The sequence below is a fragment of the Fukomys damarensis genome, unplaced genomic scaffold, assembly GCF_012274545.1.
Source record: "Fukomys damarensis isolate Sample0158 unplaced genomic scaffold, DMR_v1.0_HiC HiC_scaffold_22, whole genome shotgun sequence".
In the NCBI taxonomy this organism is placed as follows: Eukaryota; Metazoa; Chordata; class Mammalia; order Rodentia; family Bathyergidae; genus Fukomys; species Fukomys damarensis.
In genome coordinates, this window is record NW_022900934.1 from 20573783 (window position 1) to 20594455 (window position 20673).

Here is a 20673-nt window from a genome sequence, read left to right on the forward strand (position 1 = left end):
AAAAAAAAAAAAAAAAAAAAAATGAAGACATGCAGTGAGAGCTGCAGTTAGTAACAGAATATTACACGGCCATAATAAGGATGCATTAGAATTGTACCTGCTGATAAAGAAAAACTCACAATAATTTGAAAGTTTAAAAAATATTGGTTACAAAACAAGCTGTCAACATACTTTTGGTTAAAATCATACAAATACGGAAATGACCTAAAATATATATATAAATAACTGCTCACAGAAACTAAACTTTCAAAAAATTTTTAGCTTAGATTGTCTGATATTTTAATAGTATTTTAGCAATTAAAGAAAAACCTTTATTTTTGGGGACTGAACTCAGGGCCTATGTATGCTGTGCACTCTACCATTGAGCTACAGCCCCAACCCCACCAACTATTTTAAGGTACCGAGTAAAAGCTGTGTACATCTTGGGGTTCTCTGCCTTCTAAAGCTCACATAGCATCTACATAGTTTGTATGGTTGAGCCACTGCTGTTTACATCATCTGAACTTGGAACTGGGCTAACGAATCACATCAGCAACACCAAAGGGAGCAGGAGAGCGGGGGAAAGGCGAGGTACCACTGCTTCACCAGTGAGCCCTGCCAGCCCAAGCCAAGCCTCTGCTCACACTTCAGAACGTCTCTCTGCTTCAGCACTGCTGCCCCTGCAGTGCTCCATCACGGGCATCCTCTATGCACCAACCGACCTGAAAGGCTGCTGCCATTTATGGCTTCTAAATGACCCTGACTTCACTGGCTCTCTCAAACGGTGCCCCCCAGAACCTGTGCGAGGGATGGAATCTACACTTCTCCACTTCTCCTGGGCGCTCAGCAGCTACTCTTCTTCCTATGGCTCCTGTAAACTTGGCCCACCCTGAAGCAGAGTTCATTTCCCCCTTCACACCTGTTCCTCCTCCCACAGTTCCCTCTGCAGTAAGCATGGCACATGTTGCTCCATATAAAACATGGGATTTCTCTTAAGGCCAAATTTTCTCCCCAAATCCAATCTACTATCAGTTCTGAGCATTATTTTCTTTTTTAAAAAAATCTATTAAAATTAATTTATTTATCGTGATACTAAGGACTGAACCCAATGCACTGAGCTATATCCCTAACTCTTTTCATTTTGAGACAGGGTCTCTCTTGCTCACTAAGGTACCCAGGTTGGGTTTTAAATTGCAATTCTCCTGCCTCAGCCTCCTAGAGTGCTAAGATTACAGATGTGTGACACCACAACCAGTCATACTCCCTTTATCTCTCCAATCGTCTCCATTTCCTTTCCCTCTGCCATTGCCTTCCCATTTCCTGTGTAGCTACAAATGACAGGATGCCAAGAATTAGGAGCACATTTTACCTCCTTCCCTAATGGAGGTGAGTCTGGTAAGCAATATAGACAGGGAAGGCTTCCTGGAGAAAATGAAATGAAGGTTGGAAGGAGCTAGTAAGAGTACACTATGCAAAGAGAACCAGAATGTGGGAAGGCCTCAAGGCAAGAAAACCTGGCAAGTCTGAGGAAAGAACAGCAGCTCACTATGGCTGAAGCACGGGATGGGAGTTCTGAGATAATGACAAAGGGTTATTCATGTTACATCACAAGGGACAACGTAAATTGCTGAGGAGACAGGAAAAAGGACTGGATCCCAAAGGCTGGGGAGCTGCCTCCTAACTGGTGTCCTGCTTCCAGTATTTCTTGTGATACTCCATTTTTTTTACACCAGTGTCAAAAATATCTTCCTAAAACGTAAATCTATCACAACTCCCTTACTCCTACATGGTCCTTCATGATCTAAAAAAACAGCCGTGCAAAGGAGAGTTAAGAGAGCAGACCTGCCACATATCCTAGAAAAGCCTGTTCACAAAGTGTTTCCTTGGCAGGCATCAGGGAACTTAGATTTGGAGAGGGTTCTCATCATTACCAGACAAGAGGATCTCCCATGCCATTTGTACAATGTGGTTTACAATGAGCAACTGCTTTTTTTTTGGACATCTAGAATGTCAGTGCACTCCAGGCAGGGGGTTCCTATTTGATCAATCCCCCAAATCAAAACTCTGTGCTTAAATTTCTCAAGAGTTTCCCTGGCTAGCAACATTTCATTCCAACTTGCTGGAGAATTAAGTACATCCTGTGCAACTCCACTGAGAGAAGAGTCTGAAAGCTTTCACCTTGTCTTTTTGGTGGTCTTGTTCTGTATCTTTTTGCCGTAATAAGACATGGATGGCTATGTATGACTATATGCCAAAATTGGTGAGTCCTCCTAGCAAACCGTAACTGCAGTAGTTTTAGGGATACGCATGCTCGCGCCGCGCGCGCACACACACACACACACACACACACACACACACACACACACACACTATCAGCTACTCTGGAGTGTTTATACGCAGGTTCTATGCTGAGCACCTGATATCCAGGACAATGAATCCTGGCGACAGATGCTACAATTACCCCCTTCCTACCACTAAGACAGCAAAATGCAGTAGCAGTGGTGACCGAGTCAGGACCAAAGCCCACACCCTGAACATGTAAAACATCATGTAGCACAGGACATCAAGGCCAAGCTTCAGAGCAGAACGACAGGCTTTGTAACCTGTGCATCCTGCTGATCGATCTCCTCTGACGCCAATCTTATTTAGCAGCCATATGCTCTAGCCATACTCAGTCCCATGTCCCTCCCTCAGCAAGTTCTCATCCTGCAGCTCTGCTCACTCTAACCTTTCTCTCTGGAATGCCCACAGTATAGATAGCGAACACCTAGCCCTCAGGAGATTGTTCCAGGCCTCCTCTGCATGCCAGTGGAGACTACCACGTGCCCACACTGTGTGTCCACTGCATTCTAGGTTACCACAGCCAAGTCTGCTAATCCCACAGCCCCTTTCCACCAGGAGCTATGTCTAGGATATCACATCAGCATCCCCACAGTGCCCAGTCCAAACCACATTTCTTGGTAATCAAAAAATTTCATAGGTAAATTGTGGGAAATTCATATAGCAGTCATTTAATAGTACTTCAGAACAAAGACGTGGGAAAATGTTCACAATAGGATATGAAAACTCAAGTAATAAAGCAATACACTCTCAAATGCATAGGAAACTTGTGATGGACAATGTGCCTGTATATCGGGAAAACAACTTATTCTCAATGTATACTTTTATACTGTGAATTTTATTACATGCAAATCTTCCTTTTCCAATTAAAACATAGTAATATGCAAAACACAATTCTGATTTTGCTTCAATAACTAAATGTAGATTAAAGACCAGAAAGAAAACCACAACAATGTCAACAGTGGATTATATATTATATAGTAATTTTTCTCATTTATGTTTTTACTTTTGCAATCAGAAAACAATGGTATTCAAATGGTCAGCTAAAAACAGTACCTGGAAAGAAGACTGGAAGGGCCGCATCTCCAGCAGCTCCTTCTCAATTCTGGCTTTCATCCCAGGATACATCACATTCCCACCAGTGAGGAAAATGTTCTGGACCAGCCTCTCCTGAATATCCTTTGAGTATCTAGGAGAAAAAAGATCCCCTGACTTAAATATTTAGAGAGACTATAGATAGCACAAAACAGAAAACATCTACTCGAAAAGTTAAAAAAAAAAAACCTATCACATTAAAAAAATTGTTTATGAATATACAATATGATGACATTCATCATTGTAAATTTGTGCTTTTACATAATATACCCTGGTTTTTATTTTTCCCCCATTCCCTTGCCCTCCCTCCAACCCCCCCATGCCTTCCTATTTACAGACTTTGTTTCCGTTTTTTCCTTATCTCATATTTATTCCTTTCCCTTCTTTTCTTTCTCCCATCCCTCCCACTTCCCCTTCCTTTTTGGGACTTATCATCCTATTGCACATTATCTATTATATATTTTGACCCTTATTTACACTTTCAGTTTCTCACACCAGAGAAACTATTTGGTATTTACACGTGTGTCCTATTTATTTCACTTAAAGAGTACGGCTTCAATGTGCATCCATTTAGCTATAAATGTCTCTAGTTTCTCATTCTTTATGGCTTAGTATACCATTTTAAAAAAAAAAAAAAAACAAAAAAAAAAAACCTGCATCTTCTTTATCCAGTCTCCAGTTGATGGGCAATTGGGCTGTTTCCAAGTTTCAGCCATTACAAACTGTACTGCTACAAACATGGGTGTATGTATATATATAAATTGTACCAATTGCTGTGGCATTAATTCTTTTGGGATCTCTAATCCTAGTTGTTTGAGGTATTTCCATACTGATTTTCATAATGGTTGCACCAGTCTGTGTTCCCACCAACAGTGGAGAGGGTTCCTTTCTCCCCACAACCATGCCAACGTTTGTTACTGGTTAATTTCTCGATAGCAGCCTTTCTTTCTGGAGTGAGGTGGAATCTCAGCACTGTTTTCATTTGCATCTCTCAAATGACCAGTGATGTTGAACATTTTTTCATGTTTATTTGCTGCTTCTACTTCATTGTCTAAGAAATGTCTGTTCATTTCAGAAGCCCATTTTTGGATTGGATCTTTAAATTTGGGAGGTTTGATTTTTTTTTAAGTTCTTTATATACCCTAACGTTTTCAATTTTTATTCAGATCTCTAGACGTCAAACTAGTGTTTACAATTATCTAGTCAAACCCTTAATTTGGTTAATACATTTTCTTAACATGATTAGAATGTCTATGCTCTCATAATACATCTTTCAAAAATCAACTGTATTGAATATTATAATTTACATGCATTATGATAAAGGCTGAAAAATGTATAACCCTCTGGAACCATCACTACAACCAAGATATAAACATTTCATCATTCCAAAAATTCTGCCTTCTCTTTGGGTTAAACATTCATATTTCTATCCTTTTTTGTTTTGTTTTTACAATGAGATCTTGCTCTGTTGCCCATACTGATCTCCAACTCTGGCCTCAAGTAATCTTGCCACCCCAGCACCTAAGTAGCTGGACCTACATGGATGAGCTACCACACCTGGTTTCTTTTTCATTCTTCTTTTTTTGGTACCAGGGATTGAACTCAGGACCTTGTGCCTGTGAGGCAGGCGGCGGAACCACTGAGCTAAATCCCCGGCCCTCAGTTTCTTTTTAATAGTATCTTTCTGTTATGCATGCTTAATCATTTTCCCACTCATTATTAAGAAAAAGCTCAAATCCACTCGTAGAAGTGACATATAGATTTTTTTCCCTGCTAGGTGGATTTTTCATTTCTATCCTATCCTAACCAAAAGCAGCCAGAGTACTGCAAATTATACTTCCTACCTATCCATTTGAATTATAGAAATGCACACTTAGAAACATGTTGGTGTAAATGGGTAGAGGAGGGCATTCTTATAAAAATGTAAACTCTTAGGGAAAAAAAAAAGATTTCATAAATACTGCAATATTTTGGCGGATTTAAAATCACTAGTACTTAATAATGTGAAGTTTTACCTAAAAGCCAGTACATGTTACTGTGTTGCTAAAACTTTTATTACACTCTGGAAGTCTGAGTACAGCAAAACAGTGAGAAGAGCAAGGCAGATTCCCCAAAGACCTGGCCACCAAATATTTTCAAGGTGAAATTCCAGGGAATGACTCAGCAAAATACAAGGGAAAGAAGCGTCGCCATCTCACCTGTTCAAAATGTAATGAAGAGTCTCTGCTATCCCCGCCTGCTCCTCTCCTATGAGAGATGGCTGGAAAATAATTTCTGGAGCTCGAATTCTTTCTGTCCCAATAAACAGCTGATGATATGCTGCCAAGTTAAACACGGGCTTTAAAAACCCAAGGTTTAAGAGAGATTTTTTAGATCATAATGACAACCATCCCAGAGGCCAGTTTTCTCAAAATGCATTTCTTAAGCCAGTGTAGTTTCTGTCCTTTTACTTATGCCTGAATAGCCTTTCCTCAACTCCTGGACTTGGAGATTCAGTTTTCTACCTTCAGCCAACCTCTGAACTATAAATCCCCACACAATGCACCATGTCATGGTCCCCAAATTTCAGGAAGGGACTTCACGAGGAGCTACACTCTAAAGGCCAGCAGGGAAGACCATGTCTCCACCCAGGGCCTGGTTTAGCCCTCCTGGTCTCTGCACATCAAGAACACTCGTCCCCTGAGAGCTTCAGGTCAAGGCACTACTGTAACTACAGGGATAGAGACCCCAGTGACAGTTAAGTACATTGGCTTCAAAGGAAATGAACCACTGAAATACCACTCTGCAGGTCTAAAGACTCCAACTGTTGATGAAAAGTTTGTTAGGTAAATGGTTTCTCCCAGATTCACAGACTGTGGTATAGGAGCCTCAATTAATCACAGAGAAAAACCCCTGACTCATGCTATAAGTACTGTCTCTAGAAACTGGAACTATACTGTTTCTAGAAACTAGAACTTAAAATATTTACTCCTAAAGAAGCAGACTGGACTAGTCACTTATATCCACAGCTTCATAGTATACACACAAACAGCAGCAGGAATCAAACCTGGACAGTGGTGATAGGCTTCTCTATTTCAGGTGCTTCCTCTGAAAACAAGGGTTCAAAATCATTCATGCTTTCCACGTCTTCCAGAGATGGCTCCAGATGCTCCAGGTCAGGGGTCTAAGGACGGAACAGAACAGAACAGAACAAACAGACTTGGACTTCCAGCAAGCTTTAGTTCTATAAATTCAATGTCATGAAAATGAACTGAGAGCCTGCCTAACACTTACATAAAAATTATGAACATCTTCTAAACTATTGAAAAAAAGAACACACATGACCAGCCTAAAACACCTTTCCTAATTATACAAGTCTCACCAACTTCTGGCTCCTCTGAAGCCTTCTGATGCCAACTCCAGGCTGGGCTCCATGGAAGACGAGCTATATACACCAGTGATACCATCACACACACGCGCGCGCGCGCGCGCACACAAAACTCGGGGACAGGGCATCCTACAGAAGAGCTAGACTACTACAAAATTAAATACATCTCTTAATGATTAATAAATATAGGTGCTAACACTACTGGTCTTAACAATTAGTCCTTTACCAGCAGGTCCCACTAGGCCAAAATCAAATCAGGCACAGGGCAGAGACTCCTGTTACCCACATAACCCATACTGCAGAAGTCAATGCTACAACTCTCAAGTGGGAATGCTGTGGTTCAGGCAGGTTAAGTAACGCACCCAAGGTCACATCACTTGGCAAGGGTCAGAAATGCTCAGCTCCAAAGTCTTTTCTCAGCCTTACATTGGAATCCTAAAAAACAGGAGTCTGAGCATGAGGAGACAATTGGGGCTTTAGGAACAGTAAAGATCTAGCCCAGGGCTGGGGATTTAGTTCAGTGGTTCTGCTCTCTGCTTCGCAAGTGCAAGGTCCCAAGTTTGAGTCCCAGCACCAAAAAAAAAATCCATCCCAAAGTCAGAGAGGTAAAACAAGAGATGAGCTAGAGTTTTTACCTGCAATACCAAGGGCAGCTGACATCAGTGACAGGTTTCTCTGCCCAAGCAGGGAAAGTCAGAGCATAAGAGTACATTCCACTTGCACCCCACAGCTTTTGATTTGGAAGACACTCAGCAATCATCACAAGAAAGGAACCCTGACCCTGGGAGTACCCGAGGATTCTGGCTTGGCACTAAGCCAAGCACTTCAGAAATGACCCCCAGGGGTTCCCAAGAGAGGACTAGCGTGTATCACACCAAACCTCCCCTTCTTCAAGAACAACGCAGGAGGCAGGGTGGTATAACAGGGCAGTCAGGCTTTGGATACAGTTGATGCAGCTTTGAATGTCAGTCACAAACACACAGGTCATTGTGGCACAGCTGGAAAGATGCACTCTGTCTCCCTATTTTATTTTATTTTTTATTTTTTGGTCTTTTGAGACAGAGTCTCACCATGTAGTTGACACTGCCCTGGAACTCACTATGTAGCCCAGGCTGGTCTCAAACTCACAGCAATCCTGCCTCAGCCTCCTGAGTGGTGGGATTACAGGCGTGCGCCATCACTCCTGGCTGTTTCCCTATTTTCAAGCAGGACATGGACTTGTGGTAATGTCAACCCTGGGGCAGCATCAAGTGAGCACTGAACACTTTCCTTCCTCTCAAACACATAAGTCATTTGGTCCCGTCAATAATTCAGCTGTATTACTAGGTTGGAGACAAACAAATGGTGTCTGTGAATTTAAAATAACTACAGACAAAACCTGTGACCTCTAAACAGTAATGAGCAAAGCACTGAGTCTCTTCCTACGTACACCACTCTGCTCTCCTTACTCCATGAAGGAGACACTTCCTAGAAAGTGAGACTTTGTTTCCTTCCCTTTAGTCTCAGCAGGAGCTCAGGATGTGTCCAATCAATGAGTATCAGGTGCATGTTGCTAAGTGACTCCCAAGGACAGTCATCAAAGGACATGCAGCCTTCTTCCATCAGTATCAAAAATCAACCTGTGTCCCCACACATCTACCACATTTATGATATGCTCTATTATAGTCAGCAAAGTATGGTTCCATGCACCCCCTCCCATTTTCTGAGGTACCCAGAAGGGCGGGAACTGTATCTTAATCACCTCTGCATCTCAAGCATCTGGCCAAGACACTGTACCTGGTACTAAGTGGTGGGTCCCTGAAATCTACCTTCAAATACCTCCAGAATACAGAAGATTATAAAACTTTGGATTCTATAAGACTTCTTCACCTACAATGAAAAGCTTATCATTCACCTCTGTCTAGCTACAATTTCTCAGCTTCACTAGAAGCTGTCAAAAAAATATTTACTTATCTAAGTCATATGATTTAAAGAGGCTGCCATGGCTGGCTGTCCTCCCTGAGGACTTGCCAGCGAATCCACACGTGCTGTGTGGTGTTCAGGAACACTAATATGACTGTTCTTTTCAAACTAAACAGGGTGCATTTGCCAAAGCACAACAGAGAACTTTCTGCATTTGGCCCACTGTATTTTCCAACAAATGATAATGCTCTAAAACTGTGTCTTCCCCTTCTGCCCTCCCATGCTGTGCTTACAGCTATGAAAAGCAAGCAAGTACCCTCTAGTTTGAATACTTCATTAAGAATGCTAACAAAGCCTGCTCCTTTACAACACCTCACAGGAATAATTTCAGTTAGCAAGGACCAAAACAGATCAGTCTCCAGAAAAAACTGTGTTAGGAAACAGTACAACTTCCCAGCTATATTAATATTAATCCCATCCAGCCTACTGCTTAAGTGGAATTTCAATATGAACTTAGGTCTACAGACTGTATGTTCATTCACTTCATTCGAAATGAATTACGTTTGGAAAATACTACAAACACTTTTTGAAAGGTAGATCTGGCTAGCCAATGTCATGGTCAAATTCATTCCACGAGTGTGACTGTAACGGACTCTGATCACTAATAATCACCCTCAATAAATGCTATCTCATCATTAAAATTTCAAAGATGATAGAACAGTTAAGTCAAATCTGTATATAGAGAAAACCCTTGGAGAGCAAAATTTCAAAATCTTCCCAAGGCCACAGAGACCAGCTATGTATTGCCAGAGCACAGAACAAAATGGGTACTAGGAAGTACCTGTGAATAGAGAAGTAACTGAATCACACCACGTAATAAATGCAGAGAAATAAACAAAGAAAAAGAAAACATAAAGCCGGGAGTAATGGCTCACACCTGAAATCCCAGCACTCGGCAGAGGCAGGAGGATTGTTAAATAAATAAATAAATAAATAAATAAATAAATAAATAAATAAATAAATAAATAAAAACAAAAAAAAGAAAAGATAGTCCCCCAATTACTCAGGAATCATACTTTCAGCATATATTTCCTTTTTGAATCTGATTATCTCTTACCAGTTTGTGGCTTCAGGTTACCGACCCCCCAGCCAGGAGCCCATGCTACAAATGTGAGCTTCATGTTGAGCCAAAGAAAATAGTGACATCACTGATAAGGACACTACACCCAGCATCAAAAGACACCAACTTGGCTTTTGTGTGTGTGTGCGTGTGTGGTACTGGGGATCGATCTCAGGACCTTGTGCTCATAAGGCAGGCACAGTGTCACTGAGCCTAAGGAGGACTGCCAAAAGTTCGAGACCAGCCTGGGCTACACAATGAGTTCGAGGCCAGCCACAACTACATATTTAGACCCTGTCTCAAAATGCATAAATAAATAAACCAAACAAACAATCAAGAGTTTAAAGAAAGTTCATTTAAAAACAAAAAAAGCTAATTTGGTTAATTCTGTCTCAAACATGTCACATGGCAATGATCAAGTTCCTTTGTTTTGAAGCTCTAAGATAACCAATCCAGTTCCAGATCTAAAGATAGGAGACCCTGCCAGTGACTTCTGCACTGAGTAACCTATAGGCTACCCCTTCACCAGATGGGCCCTGAGGTGTCAAGATCTAAGTTTCCCAAGGCCTGAGCTCAGCTCTGCCACCTGCACTTTTGGCCGTATCAACAGTGAACAGTACACTGCCAGAGAACAGAAAGAAGAAAAAGAGAAAACCAAAAAGCATATTCAGCGTTAGTCTTTAGTATCCAACAAAAAGCTGTTCTGAGGTCAACCTACAAACACTATACTAAGCACATCTATTAATTGCTTTACATGGTTCATAAACTACGTATGGAGCATAAACTCTGTCCTTATGGAATATCAAGACATAAAAGAAGTAAGTAAATGACAAACCACACTATTTTAAAAACATGAGTTAAAGGAAGACCATGACTGTCAAATGACAAACAGGGGAGCAGGTTCAGTTCAAAACAGCACACATGATTGGCATCAATGTTCTCCCTCATCTACATGCACACATTCCGCACCAGGGGTGAGATCCTTCTAGTCAGAACACCATTACAAGGCCGTTGCTATTGTTCTTGCCCATGCTCCCAGTATTATCTATCGCTCATTACACTGTTCGTCTCTTCCTTCCAGGCTTGGCCACAACCCCTTCAATGTCAGCCTTCTGGAGATATTCTTCCCACTCAGAAGGGCAAGTCTCCCTCCCAAGGCCCTCACAGTCACCTCTGGCTTGCTGTCCACCACATCCACCTCGAGGCTGACTTCTGCTTGGAGGATCTTCTGCTTCGCCTGCTCCACTGCCAAACTGAGCTTTTGTATGTAGGACTGTAGCTCTTCTGGGGAGTCCATGTTCAGCTCTATCAGAGCTTTGTGAAACTGATCCATCTGGCCATCCTCTAGGAGTTCCTGAAATCGGAATAGTCACAAGATAGTGCAAGCATAAGCAAGGGGGAAAGAGAAGTCAAGAAGAAACGCAGCAGGAGGGGCTGCCAGGGCTCCTTTAGCCTGCCCACCAAACAATCAGGCCTCCAGCTCCCGCAATAGTTCATACAGCTGCCCTCCTCTCCAGCTGGCTTTAGACTAACACTGTAAAACTCATCTATGATGACAGACATCAGAAACGTCGTTACCTTCAGGGGAGTAACTATGGACTTAGACAAGTAAACCTGGTGATGCTGTTTCTCTGACAGCAGATACAGGGGTGCAAAAATTCATAGAGATGCACACTTAATATTTGAGTGCTTTGCATCATGCATTCTACACTTAAATCAGAAAGCCAAAAAAGTAAAGGTAATTATATGGCAAACACAAATCAATAAAGCTGGAGTCCATACTATTTCAGAACCACTTTGTTGAGCAAGGCCAGGGACCCATCCCAGCATTTGCTATCACCTGCACATAGAGCAATCGGTCCAGCCGCTCCTGATCCAGCTGAAGCTTCTCCTCCCGCCGCCGGGCATTGAGTTCCTGCAGCCGCCGCAGTTGCTGCTGCCGCCTCTCTTGCTTCTCCTCAGATGTCAAAGTGCTGCTCAGGAGCTTGCTGGAAAATGGGAGCTGCATCTTGTGCACATTGTTCTCATAATAATCTGGGCACTGCCACTTATGCAATTCTTGAAAGAACAATTTGGAAGTTATGAAATGGAAACACTATCAACACAAAAATCAAAGTCAATACCAAAAGCCAGGCGTGGTGGCGCATGCCTGTAATCCCAGCACTCAGAAGGCTGAGGCAGGAGGATCGCTGTGAGTTTGAGACCAGCCTGGGCTACACAGTGAGTTCCAGGTCAGTCTCAACTACATAGTGAGACCCTCTCTCAAAAAAACCCAAAAAACAAAACAAAACAAAACAAAACAAACAAAAATAACAAATCAAAACCAGTCTAGCATGCAGAAGGTCCTGGGTTTGATTCCCAGCACAGCAAAAAAAAAAAAAAAAAAAAAAAAAAAAAGAAGGAGTCAGTAGACAGTCCCATGATTCTAGATATAAGAAAGATGGAAAACACACTCTTGCCAAGTCTGAATCCATTCAGTCAACTAATGTAGCCATAAAAACTGGACATCATGCCAACAAACAATTCTTTAAATGGTAGTCCTACTGGAAAGAAGCCTGGAACATCAAGACTAAAATGAAAATGATTAAAATATGGTAAAAGACAACAGAATAATCTCATTGTGAGTTCTTTAAAATATGTTTGATGACTGAAACTAAAAATTCTATCACTGCACTCCGGCAGACTGAGGCAGGAGGATCACAAGTTCAAGTCCAGCTAGGGCAACTTGGTGACTTAGTCCCTTAAAAAGGGCTGGGAATGTAGTTCAGTGCAAAAGCCTTGTGTTCAATCCCCAGGTACCATAAAATAAATAAATAAATTTAATTTAAAGAAAGAAAATGAGAAAGAAACCTATCACTGATGGCTTCCAATGTATGAGATATAACACAGAATTCCAACATATACATAGGAAAGGATGAAGGATCCTAGTGCTAATAGTCCTACATTTTGCTGGAAGTAGTAAATACTGATTCTAGGTAGACTGAAAAGTTTTATTTACTGTAATCTCCAGAGTATTTAACAAAGAGTAAAAATACAGATAAGAGTAAAAAACAGAACATAAAAATTAGAATGGAATAATAAAAAATAAAGCCCAAATAACCTAAAAAGTAGGAGAGATATAAGGGAACAATAAACTCAGGGAATAACAAAACCAAATAATAAAATGGTGGACCTAAATCTAAATGTGAGTAAATTAATTCTAAATGGTCTATAATATACCAGGTAAGAATGATATAAAAGACTTTTAAAGAGCAACCTAACTACTATAAGAAACTCATTTTGAATACTGTAATATTGGTAGATAAAAGGTACAGGATATAAAGATGTGTCATACAAACCCTAATCAAAAGAAAGCCAGAGGGGCTATATTAATGCTTGAATAGACTTCAAACTAAAGAAAATTGCCAGGGTAAAGAAGAACATCACATAATGATAAAAGGTCAACATGGCAATAAAATATAAGAATGCTAAACATGCACCTGATAAGAATCAGTTACCTGAAAGCATAAACTGACAGAATTGGGCTGGGATGTGAGTCAGTGGCAGAGCTCTTACCTACTACATGAAAGGCAGTGGGTTCAATCCCCAGCATAAGAATAAAAACAAAATGCCCCAAGAAAACACACAAAAACAACAAACTCATCAAACTGTAATGAAAATAGGGACATCTAAAATTCCACCTAACAAGTCAATACACTTTCCTCGGTATCAGCAGAGCCAGTAGAAGGGAAGTGAACATGGATACAGAAGAGCTGAACACCACTATCACCCAACAGGGTCCAAGTGACACAAAAGAACACAACACTCAGCAGGAGCACGATACATGTTCTTTCAGGTATATGAGAAACTTTTGCCAAGGTGACTATGTCCTGGGTCATAAAACAAAGAAATGGTATCAGACAAAGAAGTCTTCTGACTATAAAGGAGTTAACTAGAAATGAATCATACAGCCAGGGATTTAGCTCCGTGGTTCCACCACCTGCCTTGCAAGCACAAGGACCTGAGTTTGATCCCTGGTACTGAAAAAAAAAGAAATGAATCATAGAAAATTAACAGGAAAATCCCCAAATATTTGTACACAAAGAAATACTTTTCTAAATAATCAATTGCTTAGTGAATGGTTTTGAGGGAATTAGAAAATATTTAAATTAAATAAAAATATATCAAAATTGTAGGGTGCAGATAAAGTGATACTGATAGGGAAATTCACAGAATTAAACTGTTCTAAAGAATGAAATAATAATTTAAGCTTCTATTTCGGAAACAAGCAAAAAAAATGCAAGTAGAATAATAAAGAGAAGACATTAAGTAGGTTGCCTGGATAATCTGTCTATTCAAGAAATTAAATTTATAGTTAAACACCTTCAAAAAAAGAAATGTCTAGGCTAGGCTCAAATAATACCACTGGAAAATTCTATCAAACATTTGAACAAAAAGTAACTTCAATTACACAATCTTTTCAGAAAGTAAGAGGGCATTTTTCAACTCATTTAATGAGACCATCATCACCCTGATGATACTAGTATAAGAAAACCATACAGGAATGTCCCTCATTAACACAGACAGAACAACCCATGAAATAGTATCAAGTCAAAGCTAGCAATATATAGAGTAATATGTATGAACAAGCTGGCTTATCCAAAACAAAACAAAAACAAGGCTGATTGCATATTTAGAAAGCAATCATTACATACCCCATATGAACAGTCTAAAGCAGAAACAATTCAACAGCCTTTAATCTTACTGTTAAATACACAATTAGTATATGACCCAGGAGCGCATTTATGGTAGAAAAATGAAAACTCACATTCCCCAATAAATCTGTACATAAATATTTACAGTAGCTTTATCCATAACCACCAAAAACTGGAAACAAATTAAATGACTCTACATGGGTGGATGGATAAACTTGTTATGATACCTTCATACAACAGAACACAATTTCAAAATAAAAAGGAACGAACTATTGAAATGTTCAATGCTCTGGATGAAACTCAAAGGCATACTTGTGAGGTTAAGACAGTTTTAAAAGGTTCTATTTGACTCAATTTATATGACATTTTGGAAAAGAGGAAACCATAGCGACAGAGAACAAGTGAGTGGTTGCCTGGGTTTGGGATGGGGGCAGTGTATGACTACAAAGAGAAAGCATGACGTTTTTTGGAATGATGGAGCTGTTCTGTATCCTGATTGTGACAGTGGTTATGTGGATCTATACACAGAACTATACCCCACAAGACAAGCCAGTGTCAGGGCACCTTAAGAATAGAGAAGCAGGAGCAGAGAGCTGTGGATTTCTTCTGTTATCTGGCAAGCACCTAACTCTCTGGCCTGAGGTTTCTCACAAATTATCCACCCATTCATTCATTCATTCATTCACTGTGCTAGGAACTGAACTCAAGGTCTTTCACATGCTAGGGAAGCCAAAAGACAGTACAACAAAACCACACAGCACTGAGCTACACCCTCAGCCCTACAAATTTTCTTTCCATGCCTAATTTCTTTGTACTCCAGGAATAACAGGTATTTAATAAATGCCTCCTGAAGACACGGTTCTTAACCACTACTCAACTATATACTTAAAGATGCTTAGGATGGTAGATAGCAGATTTTGTTCTGAGGTTTGGGGTTTTCACAATTATTATTGTTGTTGTTTGGGGGTTTTTTGTTGTTGGTTTTTTGTTTTTTTTTTTTGATATGATGGTTAGAACTCAGGACTTTGTGCTTGCAAAGCAGGTGGTGGCACCACTGAGCTAAATACCCGGCCTAAATCCTCAGCCCTATTATTTATTTTTAAAGACACCACTTTTGGCCTTCTGGAGCTCAGCTGAAGTCACCATCTTCAAGCCAACAAGAAAATCCACCTACATACTGTAGGACACAGTTGTATTTACAATGATATTGTTCATAGTCCTTTGGTTTTACCTGAATTATTTAAATTTAAGAGGAATATATTACTTTCATCACATTTGTGTTATTAAGACAACAGTAGTTCAAAGTGTTGTCAATGTAGCTGGGCATGGTGGCACATGCGTATAATCCCAGGACTCTTGAAGAGACTGAGGCAGGAGGATCTCAAGTTCAAGTTCAGCCTGGGTAACTTAAAGAGACTTAGAAAAACTCCAGTTTCAAAGTAAAAAGTAAAAAAAAGGCTTAGAGATGTATCTTAATGCAAAGGCTCTGGGTTCACTCTTCAATAACCCCCATCCCCACAACCCAAAGTATTACCAATGTAAAATACAATCAAAACTTAAGATGAGTGGAAAAGAGAAACATACGCTTCTGGGGCATAGGTTCTATTCTAAGGATGTAATGAAACAATTTAAACTGCTTTTAATCTAACAAGTTCTGTTCCCTCCTTAAAATGTTTAACTTCTGGAGAAAGTTCAAAGTTGTGCAATTCCAAGGCCTGGATAAAAAAATACCATTTGTGAAGGGAACCTATTTATGTAAGGTCCTATAGTTTAAGAAAGTGATTGAATAGCAAAAGGGAGACGGGGCACTAAAAAATAAGTATACAAAGTGAGAATGCAAGAGTCACACAGGTACTAAGTTAAGGAACACCCCATACACCAAAGGCTGATACCATCTAAAAGCTGTAGAAAATCACCCCGATTACCTTCCCCATAGTCCTCAGCAATGTAGCTGTGCTCATGCAGGATCTCCTCCATGCGGCTGAGCGTGATGGCTGCCAGATGGCCAGGATACTTCAGCTGGAGGAGTCGCTGGAGATAGCCAGCTGCCTGGCTTCCTCCAAGATTGATACGCTTGCAATTTTTGGCATCTAGCCTACAACCAAGCAGTAGAAAGCAACACTGAAATTTTTGACAACACGGAGGACAAAATATGAAACATCTTGGGGAAAATAAGGAGAATTTAATGCAGACAAACAAACAGACCAGCAGGAGGAACATAAAACCCTACAGCTGCAACACACTCAAGTTCCCTTGGTGCAGCCTCACCCGAAGTGGGAATTATCAGTCCTCACTTAAGACACATAGCCATCTGACTTCCGGCCAGTCTCAGAAGACAATGAGGCTTTACAAAGGAACACACATTCCAACTCCCATTATAGGTCTCAAAAAATTCAACAGCATTTATTTTGACTTAAAGAGGCAGACTGCTTTATAGTTTACAAACTTCCACCACCTACTTCATGTGATTCACTACATATTTCTCAAATTGTGGTCCTGGGATCAAGTATTGTAGAATAAACTGGAGGAAAATGTTAAGGTCAATTCCCATGGCACATTTGCTCTGGGGTGGGCCTCGAAGCCTTCATTTTACTAAGTTTCCCAAGCAACTCCGAGGCAGGTCAGAGTTTGAGAACTCCCTGTCTTATACAAACCACTTCTATTGATGAAATCAAATTAAGTAACTGCACACATCTTGGTTTACTGTAATCTCTTAAGGCCAGATTCCTTTCCCACAAACCAAAGGAGAAGAGAATCTGAGTAACTTTATGTTCTTTTTTTTGAGACAGGGTCTCACTGTGTAGTTGAGACTGACCTAGAACTCACTATGTAGGCCAGGCTGGTCTTGAACTCACAGCGATCCTCCTGCCTCAGCCTCCCGAGTGCTGGGATTACAGGCATGCCCTAACTTTATGTTCTTAAGGTGAGAAAGCAAGAGTAACAGAGTTCTAGGAACCTGCTGCATAATAAAATGTTGCTATGTCACACATTACCAGGAGATGCCAGCACAGGATAAGACATGCTCCAATCTGATTATCCTTTGGTCTTCAGGTAAAATGATTTTCTCTCAATATAAATAAAAATAACACATTACTCTTAATTTTTACATATTCTGCTTAAATATAGACTTCAAGACTTTAGGAATGTTTGGTAATACCTAAGAATTACTTTTATCTTCGCAGATTTTCATGGGACTATTAAGAGAAAGCCCCATTATTGGTCTCAATAAATTCAATGGCATTTATTTTGACTTTAATATGCAGGGTACTTTACAGTTTACAAACTGTCCTCATCTACATTACCTCATTTCATTCTCGAGGTAATCTGAGAAGCCAGGTTTTTCCCAAATTTACATGTTAGGAAACTAAGGAAAAAGGTTAAGAACTGTTATGGCTTATATCAAGATGTCCCCCCAAAGTTTCAAGCAGTCATAGATGGGCTTTATGGAGGTGGCTAGATCTAGAGTGTGTAATGCTGGGATCAAGGATGTGATGCTGGGATTAAGGGTGTAAGTGCTATGGATAAAATCTAAGAGATAGAAGGAGGGCTGGTGTGGTCATTGTTGTTGGTCACTGTTGTTGGTCACAAGCTTCCTGCTTGCTGCATTCTGCCTGCCTTGCTTTCCTATGGACTGACACCCTGCTCTGGAGCCAGCCAACTATGAACTAAAACCTCTAAAACCGTGAACTAAAACCTCTACAAACCATAAGCTAAATAAATCATTCCTTAACTTGTGGGTGTTGGGTATTTTGTCTCAGCAATGAGAAAAAGTAAGACAAGGACCTCATCTTTAACAGGGCTGCAAACTCCAAATTCAGGTCTCAAACACTAAAGCCACAGTTTTTTATGTAGCATAAGAAAACAGGATGGCATAGGCTGGCCTAGTCTTTTTTATTTTTTTCCTTCCTTTTTTTTCTCTTTTTGTAATGCTGGAGATTTAACCCAGGGTCTTTGCACTGAGCTACATCCCCAGCCCTTTTAAAATTTTAAAAAACTTTGAGACAGAGTCCCACTAAGTTGTGAAGTTGCCCAGTTTGGGCTTGAACTTGCAATTCTTCTGCCTCAGCCTCCCAGAAGGCCAGGATAATAGGTGTGCACTTGGATTTACCTAGCCCTTTATCAGACAATAAAAGAAAGTCAAACCATAAGGTAGGAAGACTTATGTCTTATACCTTTGCCTCTTAAGTCAACTCAGAAATTTTTAGTAAGTGCCTATTATGTGTAAGGCACTATAACTGAAAAGAAAGGTATGAAACTGATGTGTACAGGGATTTACATTTAAATAAGTGACTCCAGAAGATGGTCTAAATTAAAGTTATTCAAGAAATTTATTCAAAATATTTTCCCCAGTGCTGGGGATCACACTCAAGCCCTCATGCACACTAAGCAAATGCTCCACACATTCCTAGTCCTTTTCAAAACATTTTTATTCAGTGACTGCTACCTGCAGGTACTAGCTTTCTCCCCACAAATCAGAAGTACAAAATCCTAGAACTATGGATTTAGACCTAAGACATCACCTATGTCAACTCCCTCCAGGTCACCAAGGTCAAATGAAGGGATATACTTACATTCATACAGTGATGTAGGTTAGAGCTAAGCCCAGCTCTGTTTGTAATCTAGTATTTGCTCTTTCCATTCCACCTAAATAGTAGGCACTTAATGTTTCCTCAATATGTCTCAAAATAGCACACAAATGTCACAAGTACAACTCACCTTCCTTCTAAGATGGGCAAAATATGCGTACACTGGTATCCAGATGAAATGATAACCCCACTGGAAATCGAGTTCTTAGGCTTATTGTGGTAGAAGCTGAAGAGGCTGTCTATTCCATAGGCAACCTTTGGAATTCCATAACACTCAAAAAGAAGCTCAGACATCATTTGGCGCGAATATAGTGGATTACACACAGCTTCTGTCAAAACTATGGGATGATCAACGTAGCCCTACTTTGAAAGAAAAGGGCAAATAGATGAGTGATAGAAGATATTCTTTTTAAAACATAAAAGAACCTCAAATCCTTATAACAGGGCAATTTGTTTTTGGTCTCTAAAAACCCTGTAAGGAGCAATTATAAAACATTCATCTCAATCTCTATTCGAGGTTGTTTTGGAAAATATGAAAGTAGGATCAAATTTAAGGTTATTAAGCCAAGTTATCCAGACTTTGAGGAACGCACATTGGCTCTATCTTCAAAATATGGGCAGAATTCAAATGATATTTACCACATCCCCTGCTACTTTTTACCTAAGTCACTATCACCCCTCACCTGGATTATTGCAACAGGCTCCCAACTGGTCTCCGTTTCCATGACAGACCATTCTCCACACCGCATGATGATTTTCAGATATAAATCATAAACTTCCTCTGGTCAATGCTTTGCATCTGCTCCCCATTTCACTCAAGAGGAAAAGCTTACAAGGTGTGCAGTCTGTTCTCTGATTACCTTTCTAACATCCTCTTTAAGGCAGTACCTATTTCAGATACTTTCCCTCACTCTTGCTGCACTACAACTAGGATTTTTCCACACTTCTGACTCAGTGCCTTTTCGGTGTCCGTTCCCTCTAAAATATTTTCCCTTGAGATATTAAAAGAGGTTATGCCCTCAATTACCTACTTAGTCTCTGTTCAAACGTCTGGCCACCTCCCCACCACCACCCGAGTCGTACCAGACCACCATATTGAAAAAAATATTAACTGCCTCCTCTCTTATCTGGCTTTCCATACTGGAGCACTTTTCCACACTAACTCCATAAACACAGGGTGTTCACAGATGTATTCCAAATGCCTAAAAATGCGCCCGACAGCGAGGCTGCTCAATACATATTTATTAATAAATGAATCAATAAACGACCATATATGACCTATGCTCCAAGAGAAAAGCATTACTTGGTTAATGCTGTACCTCTACCTGCTAGTATTGGGCATACGCACCTCAGGCGCTTAAATGGTGATGACTGACTAAAAATTAAAGCTGCAGTGACATCTCTCAAAGCGACTGAATAGAGACGAGACCTCAACCCTCCCCCCACCCCAGCCCACCCCACCTTCACCTGTGAGGAGACACCCAGGTGCTGGAAACTGTAGTCCAGCAGCAGCTCCTGCAGCTCCAGGTTGACCGGCACGTTGCGGTCGAAGGGCGAGCGCAGCATCCAGCGCAAAGGCTCCAGGCTGCC

The 20673-nt window shown here is 40.6% G+C and overlaps 1 protein-coding gene across 2 annotated transcripts in view; it reads right to left on the reverse strand.

Annotated features, from left to right (window-relative positions):
* The window catches only part of Actr5 (actin related protein 5), a 24250-nt gene that overhangs the window by 3115 nt on the left and 462 nt on the right, over nucleotides 1-20673 (reverse strand). The window contains exons 1-8 of one of the 2 annotated variants that reach the window (XM_033767174.1): nucleotides 20551-20673; nucleotides 19214-19443; nucleotides 16423-16592; nucleotides 11644-11861; nucleotides 10975-11157; nucleotides 6461-6577; nucleotides 5613-5752; nucleotides 3376-3508 (exon numbers count right to left, since the gene is read on the reverse strand). The exon at nucleotides 20551-20673 is cut by the window's right edge and continues 462 nt beyond it. In XM_033767174.1, coding sequence (XP_033623065.1) covers nucleotides 3376-3508; nucleotides 5613-5752; nucleotides 6461-6577; nucleotides 10975-11157; nucleotides 11644-11861; nucleotides 16423-16592; nucleotides 19214-19443; nucleotides 20551-20673 — 1314 coding nt within the window. Of the gene's footprint in view, nucleotides 1-3375; nucleotides 3509-5612; nucleotides 5753-6460; nucleotides 6578-10974; nucleotides 11158-11643; nucleotides 11862-16422; nucleotides 16593-19213; nucleotides 19444-19766; nucleotides 20510-20550 lie in introns of those variants that run through there. The other variant, XM_033767175.1, reaches the window with a different exon arrangement.